Below are 9,260 nucleotides of genomic sequence, written 5' to 3'. Positions count from 1 at the left end.
ATATATATATAAATATATATGAACAAGAAGGAGTAAACAGCTACTAAGTACTGGAAGGAGTTATACATTATATTTTATTGGAAGCTGAAACTTTACAGAATATTACTCAGAGTTTTGCATTTCTGATCTTCAGTGGATTATGAGAAATGGAGTGTGAGAGAGGCATCTCACAGACATACAGTGGAGATATTTTGAATATCTATGCATGTTTAGATCAAATAACATTGAATTAAAAGTATGTTCACCATATAACTGTTGTGTAGAAAATAGAGAGATGGGGAGGGAACTGCAAATATGTATACTGAAAATAATACAAACATGCACAAAAAAATGTCAAAACAAAAAAAAAAAACAACAACCCCATGAATATAAAATCATGTAAATTTCTGAATGTAAAAGTAAAAAATGAATATAGCAAAAAGGTAAAAGAAACGAAATAGAAATTATCAAGCTTAAAGGAAAGGAAAAAATTTTAAACTTTTAAAAAGAAATGAATAGAAAAATACATGTGTGCAAGAGAAATAACATGCAACAACAAGGACATGAGAATGAAATATTTAAAATCTTCAGTGTAAAGCAGCAAGGATGATAACATAAGATGGCATCCAAAGATGCAATTGTTCACAGAAACCTTCACTGTTTGGGGTAAATAATTAGAAAGCCTCAAGATCTTTCAATACATGCAAATTTTAAACTTCTCACAAATTGAATTTACAATGGAAGTTTGAACTGAAGGATTCATGAGTATATAATACTACATCATCTTGCTCTAAAATTCTTAATTAAATTTTAAGCAAAGTTGGACTAGATTCTTTCAAAAATCTAATATATTTGACAAACTTGTGTTAATCTGATTGGAAATTTAAACTGTGCTGTAGTTTAACTGCACCTTAAAGAATAACTTAGTACTTTTGAAAGGCAAATTACTATTGAGAAGACAGTTATTTGGAGAAATGTAATTACAGGTATGAAAAAAGACAATTGTTGCAGTTGTGAAGCCATTTTGAATTGAAGTAGTTAATTCAGCTAGCAAAATTTTTTACAGCAACAATAACCAATTGTTACTGAGCTTCTGCTAGAGATCTTATGATATCTATGATTTGTCTGATGGAAAGAGACGAGAAATTCAATTTAGGAATTCTCTGGTGATATTTTTTCTCGGGTTTAACCTAAAGATTATACCTTGGGATAGTTCATGGTCCATTCTCATACTTTGAGATAATGTGACATGTTCATTAACACCTCAGTGAGGCTTTCTGCAGTAGTGGCTTTTCAGATAAATTCAATTATTGTCTGCTAAATGGTTTTAAACAGTTTGATTTCTCTCTAAACAATTTACTTTTTCGTTGTCATCTTTTGACACTGCCTTCTCTCCATAATCTGAAGATTTTAAGTATCTACTGTATATTTGTGAAAAGAGTGGACATTGTCTCACAATCTGTTGTGCAGACAAAAGTGTTAGTAAATGTGGTCGGATTGACCCGAAAATTTGCACACCTATGTTAACAGTGCTTGGGAGTTTGCATGGCAACTTTGAGTTTGCTCAATTGAAAGGCGTGGCCTCTAGGGCAAAATTCCTCATCTTTAAAATGTGACCCGAGTAGACCCGAATGAAATCTGGCTATATTACAAGTTTTCTTTTATAATTATATTTTCATTCCATTCCCCTTGCATAGTTTAGTTGTCTTATTTTCCTTGACACATGCTAAATTTTCTAAATTCATTCTTAATTTCTTTTATCACCCTCCCTTTCTTTTTTGAAGTTACACTTTTTTTCTCTATATTCAGAAATTTATATATATATTCCTTACATATTTATGCCATCCCTGATTTTGTTAAATATATTCATATGGTCAACTAATAAGCTTCTATTTCAATTGTATCCAATCAAAACTTGTCAAGATATTCACACATTGACCACTGTATGTCTTTTCAAGAACTTTGCATTCCTTTTTTTTTTATTTTTATAATCTTTCATTTGAAGATGGGAAATTAGAAATTCAAAATAATGACTAGTGAAGTTTCATTCCAATATTTATGAATCTTTCTTGTTTCAGTTTTATAAAATTAATATAAAGTAATTGATACTAATTCAGTTGAGCTAGATCAACACTAATTGCTTATTTTTAATTATTCATTTACTTATTCAATGAATATTTTGTGCTTGTTCTTCTCCAAATATAGCTGCAAATAATAATAAATACTTTATATGAGGTAGAGTTTGAAGAATTCATACATTAAGCTATACTTTTTATTGTCATTATCTTATTTGCTATAAGATCTTAGTTAAGAAAAATGCATTAAGCATTGTCATTTGCTGTCAGTTGATGAAAATATAAATTAAACCAAAAAAAATGTATTTAATTCTAAAAGATGAAAATCATATCCTCTAACTTTTTATATGAAGTTTGCAGCTCTATTTGATGAATGGTCTAAAGTGATGCTTTGTAGTATTGTGCTAACACGTTGGTGCTTTCAACTCCAGTTGTGTTGCTGTTTTTACTCTCTAGCTACATCACCTGTATGCTAATAGACGACGTAGGCATCCTGAGCATGGATTCTGGCCTATCTTTAAATTTCCTTCGGGGGTAAGTTTTGTATTTATGGTGTTATTTGTTATTTCTTTGCTTGCTCATTTTATATTGTTGTGCTATATTGTAATTGTTGCTAATGATTTATAACCGCTTCCTTTTAACAGTGTGCTCAATTAACCACTCTTAATAAATAAATGGTTGTTTTTGTTCTATTGAAACCTTTTAATCTTAGAACAGGACCTTTGAAGTAACATTTCTTAAAAGTATTGCAGTTCAAGAAATGCCATTAACTATTGGCAACAGGTAATTGCTTCAATAAAATGTGAGAGTGATGAACTTTTAAAATTTATATTAGCTTGTTCTAGGGAGCAGTTCATAATAAGTACAAATTTGTATGTTTGAGCAACAAATTTTATTGAAATATTTAAAGATGTTAGTAGAATGAAAAGACTTCTTCTAAGTGTAATTATGTATCAATTTGATATTCAAAGATATATTTTTGCTTGTGCATTTAACTTGGGAGGGAAAAAAATGTAGAGACTGTATTACAGAGGGATTAGTTTATTAATGAAATAGGGCTTAGTAAATAATTGTTCTAAATGTTTAGTGCAAAAACTAAGTAAATAATGGTGATTATATCTAATACCTAGTAAATAAATGTAAATTTAATTTATTTGAATATATTTATTGTTATATAACATTGGTGTATTATAAATCCTCTTTTTATTATCATGAAAGAGACGTGCAATACCTCTCTACTTCTACACTAAAAGACTGGGTGTAGTTTAGTTAATCAGGATCTTTAATCTGAAGTGCTGGTGTGGCTTCATGATATTTCAGATCTTTCATTCAATTTCAGCTTCAGCTTTAATATATATCTTTCACTCTACTCTATTTTGTATTTATACATTTGATTAAAGAATTAGAATCTTTGCCATGTAAATAATTATAAACCTGTTTTGTTGGCAGCCATACACCATCACCATTACATTTTACATTTGTTTCTTGCAGTACATGCTGGATAAATGTTCATTCTCTTTCATTAGTTTTTTTTAGCTCTATGCATTTCCTTCCATACCTTTCTGGTCCATATTCTCTGTATATCATTAATCCTTTATCCATATGTCATTAAACCATTTGTAACCTGAATAGACCCTCTCCCCAAGTTTCAATTAATTGTAAAAACAAGAATTTAGATAACTTTCATATGACAACTCTAATACTTTCCTTTATTTGTATAATAAATTAGTATTTGGAGCACAACAAATAAATTTTAAACAAAACAGATAAATTCAATGGACTGTAAAAAGAATCACAACGTAATGCAATCTTGCAAATGCATATTGGGATGTTTTTCAATAGAAAACCCACTGGATGTTTTCTTTTTCTGACATTGGCATACACTCAAGTGACCATCAGTTACTTGACCATCAGTTACTTTTCTGTCTTGTGGAGTTCTGTCAAATTAGTAGGGTAATAATAACGGAACTTTACTTTCTTCTAGTGGTAATGTATTTGAGGAATAGCTTGCCCCCAATTGAGTTGCAGCATCTGCTCAGAGATTTTGATGGCAGTATAGTTTACAAATTGTTAGCATCTTTCAGAGTTGGTGTATGTATGTATGTATATATATATATATATATATATATATATATATATAATATGAATGAGAGAGTGCACGCACACTGACCATGCCTGAATTTTCTATATATTAGACCAAATACCATCACCATTTATTACCTGGTCTAACAACTGAATTAGCTTATTATCAGTTTAATTTATCTAAATCATTTCTATAACTGTTTTAATCAAAATCAATGAATGGTTAAGTGATTCCAGCTGAATTGAGCTGGTAAGAAAGAAAATTATTTTGCTTTTTGAGTTTTTATATACCCTATAACTTTTTGTTTTTTACTTAGATTTTTCTAATACCCAATCAGAGCTATTTTTTTCATGCAATCATTGTGGCATATTGTGTATGCTACCACAGTTTTTAAATCTCTGTAAGTGTGACCAAATTAAAATATGAGTCAAAAATATGGTTTGGCATAGAAAAGATAAATTCTGTCTCGCATTATACCCCAGTCCATGACACTTTACATCATTGTCTTTTTAACATATGTCAATTCCCAGCAACAATGGCTAACTACACCATCAGTTTTCCTACAGTCACTCATTCCCCCCCCCCCCCATTTCTCAAGAATATATTTGCAGGAGAATATTCAACCTTTGTAGCCTATTATCATTTTTCTCTGGCACATGAGACAGAGGGGTAACACAGCAATAATAGTGGATGTTTTCACATTTTTATTTGCTGAAATTTCGTGTTATTGAGGTTTCCAGTTGCTATTTAAATACAAATAAATACATTAATGGGCAAAGTAACATCAGTTTAAGGGCAGTGTCAGTTAAACACTGTTCTCTGCACTTTTACTTTGCTTTCAGGAGTCATCTTCAGATATAGCTTGACTTATTACATATATTGTTTCCTCCATTAAGTTACATTCATATTGTCAATCAGTTGTACTGTGATAGAAGTGCCTACTTGGCTACATTAAAATATGTATTCATAATGTTTCAGATAGTATGGAACAAGGACCTTCTGTTTGACAATTGAACAAGCAGACCTATATATTTTTTATTTCTGTTTGGTTGTACCCTTATTGGGTGATTGGAATCTATGTTGCATAGCTGACCCTAAATGTTTAACTGTTTTCTATTTTCTGAAATGTTGTAGGAGCAACTTTTATCATTGACTTTAGTGAGATTCACCTCCATATGTTTTTTCTTTGCTTCATTCATGGTACTTGTTTCTCCTGTAGTTCTGAGATTGATTCTAATAGAAACCACATGGGCACCAAGTTCTAATAGAATTTCAGTCACAGTTTAGCTGAGAAAGAAAAGCTGAACAATCTTTTAGAGGATATCCATTGTGTCTTAAACATAACTATTTACTTTAATGTATAACTTGAAAACCCTGACAGACCTTTCATTTCATATTTCTTCACTGTTCATAATGTAAATAAGAATCATTTCAAAAATACTTTTACAACTTAAAAAAGGAAAAATCTGAGATAATTTTTTGTATAATTTTAATTTCAGCTACATAAGTCTACTATAAAGGGTTTAAAATATAACTTATTATTTTAATGAATTGAATTTGCAACATAATTTAGTTTTATTAAATGTTAATTGGTTCCTAATAAAACTAGGGGTATATTTTTTTTACTATACAAATCAGATCATCATTTGATAGCTCTGTTTTTTAAAATATAATTTCAGGGGAGTCCAAGAAGTAGTAATAATAATCTTATGGGAAGATCACAATTGCCATTTGAAAGAGTAAGTTTGTGTGTTGTGTGTACATTCCTTGCTAGTACATACATTATTGTTTAATTAATTTTTTAAACTGTACAATGAGAATATTAAATAATTTTACAAGAAGTATGTGAAGTAAAAGATGCAAGCAAAAAAACACTGGCCCACCCAATTGCCCAAGTTATTTGTTAAAAGAATATTTTTCTTACATTTTTTTTTTTGCTACTATAGACCTTCACATGTAGTCAACACTAGAGGAACTTCTATCAAATGATAGAGTATATAACAATTCGTGCCTCCTCATTGTAATATATTTAGTATACTTGCATATATATATATATATATATATATGCATATATATATATTTTTATTGGTTTGATCTTGGGGAAGGGGCTGTGCCCATGCCCTCACAGACCCTCTAACACTAGTGAGATCAATGTTGTTAACATTCTCCTTCAACATTTTTAAAGTGGGATACATCACAAGGTTCTTATATTTGTTTGATTACAAAGCTACCTAAAGGTAAAAAATGAAATGCATAGAGTAGTTTCTTTATTGCTATATTCACTGGTGTCTATATCTGTATATTTGTGATAATTTCATCATGCATCTGTGTCTTTGTTGGTACCAGGTCTACTTTCAAGTGAGATGTGGTATTCTAAAATTGTTTTTTGCCCCCAGATTACATTATATTTAAATAATCAGTCCTGGTATTAATGTAGTTTTATCAACTAAATGAAATAATCACATTATGTGGCAGTGTATATCACACTATAAGTGCTAGTATATTTAATTTTTTGTAAAAAAAGTTCCCCACTCAGCAAACTGAAGCAAAATTTCACTTGTTCCACATATCATTCCCTTTCTATTCACATCAGTCCATATAATTACATTGTGTGTGTGCACGCTTGCATGCACATGCATTTGTCAATGAAAATTCTTTGGTTTTTAATAAGTATTCAGTTGTTTGATTCAGTTAGCATGTAAGTGGTTGGATATTCTACTGACCTGTGTACCCTCAGCTTGACAAAATGTGTGACAATGTTGGCATTTTGATTTTTTGGTAAAGTTCAGCAAACTATCACACAGTGTCTGTATACCTAATTTCATTCAACTGGCTTAACATGACTTGAGGCTATCATAAAAGACATTTGCCTAAGATAATGCACAATGCAGTTGCATCTAGCACTATAAATGTGAATCATTTTTTAAAACACTATTTGACTATGTTGCATCCACATGTAAACTATGTGTATGCATGCAAATACAAAAAAATGTTTTCTTAAATAAGTAAGAGCATCATATCTCATTCACAGTGTTCCACTTTTGGAAATGTTTCTATGGTCAGATGTCCTTTCTCTGCCAACTTTACAGAAATGTACTGGGTGCATTTTATTATGGGACCGTATGAGAGAGGCTGTCATATTCTAGAACAGGCTAAAGGGTTTTCTTAACCCTATGTCATCTCTTCTTTGCTCACCACTTTACAGAGTGTACTGGGTGCATTTCACCACACCACCATCAATAATGAAGTTGGCTTGTGTTCAGGAAGACTAAAAGAAGACCTTACTATTGTTCAGTGTCTCCCTTCATTCAAAGTAGCATGATCAAGAAAGTGAAAAGAAGAAGCAGGGTGGGTGAGTGAAAAGAGTGATAATAAAATGGGAGAAATAGTGATGGAACAGTGGATAAGTGTGGAGGTGACTAGTGAGTAACTGATGGAACTAGAGAGGTTATCAAATAGGTAAGTTTGGTAAATAGAGATATATTGAGCAATAATCCCAAATTTAGTTACATACTCCGCAGCTGCCAACTCAACCAGCATGTTAACATTTATGATATGATTGCATGCACAAGCAGGCCTTCTCTAGCACTGTGTGCCACCATTCATTGTATTCTTTTGTTATATCCTTCATGAGGCTCAGTTCAGACCTCAATTCATTTGCTTTATCATTTATGTACACATACATTATACATCCAGCAAAGCTTGCTTCCTTCATTTTTGTCTAGTCTATAGAAACCCTCTACATTGTAAGGCTGTGTTTTACTACCTTGTAACATCACACAGTTCATACACAGACAGCACACCATCTGCCATTCATTGTTAAAGCAAAACCCTATGTTGCCAACAGAGGTAATAGGTCCCTAAACTTTTTACTTTGCATTCTTATTCTTGCTGATATACTTTCAGAGCACAAACTCCCACTGTTAATTAGACATCTCAGTATGTAAAATGTTCAGTGAATTTTCTGAGCATTTGAGGGAATCTATTTATGCTCTTATTGTTTACTCTTTAGCATCAGCTAACTCTGTCAAATGTAATGCTTATTCATTACCTCTGCCTTAACAAAGGCGGAGGTATTGTTTTCAATCGTGTTTGTTTATTTGTTAGTTTGTCCATCCATGGACGAGATATCTCAAGAACCGCTGAATGGATTCAGATAAAACTTTCAGGGTTGTTTGGCCTTGTGACTGGCATGAACTGATTAGATTTTGAGATCGATCCGGTACTAGACAAGGATTCTGGATTATTTTTTATGTTTTCTTTATGTGTGTATGTAAAGTTTCACACAGTTCTCTTGTACATGCACACACACACACACATATACACACACATTTTCAGTGTTGAACATTACCATCCCATTTCCATTGCACACACACACACACACACCTCTCTTTTACACACACACACATATACTCACATATACATATATATGTATGTATATCACTCCAACACCTCTAACCACCAAAGCTTTTCTTACTCTATCCATCCACACAAACTGAGGTCTACCTCTGGTTCTGCTACCTACCACTTTTGCTTTCATCATCCTCCTTACCATCCACTCCTCATCCATCCTTTCCATGTGGCCAAGCCACCGCCACATTCGTCTATCCATTTTGGTTGTTAGTTTTTCTCTCATTTCTGCTCACCTTTGCACCTCCTTATTCCTCATCCTGTCCATCCGTGTCATACCAACCATAACCCTCAAACATCTAATCTCAAATACATCTAGTCACCTCCTTTCTGCCTCTCTCAGCCCTCCCACATCTCTGCACCATATAATATTGTTGGCACAATCATGCCCTCATGCACACCTCTTTTCGGCAAGAGAGTTTATAAATGATAGGAAAGCTTGGAGAGTGTTTGTGGATGGATGAGTGAATTTGAAATTGCTCAAAGGGGTATGGAGCCAGCATGATGCAGCGGGGGTAAATTAGCATATGCTGTCAGGCCCCACTGCTGATGTGGGGTGGTGGTGCATTCTATGTCTTAACCCAAGTATAGAACAGGGCTCACCTCTTTGAGGTGGGAAATGAATGGAATGCTTGGAGTATGTCTTGTTGTTGCTAACCTCCCCTAAAAAAAAAAAGGGAAATAGGCCCGGGTCTCTCTCTCTTTCTCTCTCT

At 32.5% G+C, this 9,260-nt stretch overlaps 1 protein-coding gene across 1 annotated transcript in view; it reads left to right on the top strand.

Annotated features, from left to right (window-relative positions):
- The window catches only part of LOC106883022 (uncharacterized), a 211,115-nt gene that overhangs the window by 115,281 nt on the left and 86,574 nt on the right, over positions 1 to 9,260 (top strand). The window contains exon 41 of the mRNA XM_052966785.1: positions 2,767 to 2,837. Within this exon, the coding sequence (XP_052822745.1) occupies positions 2,767 to 2,837 (71 nt within the window). The remainder of the gene's footprint in view (positions 1 to 2,766; positions 2,838 to 9,260) is intronic.

Source organism: Octopus bimaculoides, chromosome 3 (genome assembly GCF_001194135.2).
Source record: "Octopus bimaculoides isolate UCB-OBI-ISO-001 chromosome 3, ASM119413v2, whole genome shotgun sequence".
Classification (NCBI taxonomy): Eukaryota; Metazoa; Mollusca; class Cephalopoda; order Octopoda; family Octopodidae; genus Octopus; species Octopus bimaculoides.
This window is presented reverse-complemented; position numbering and strand designations above follow the sequence as displayed.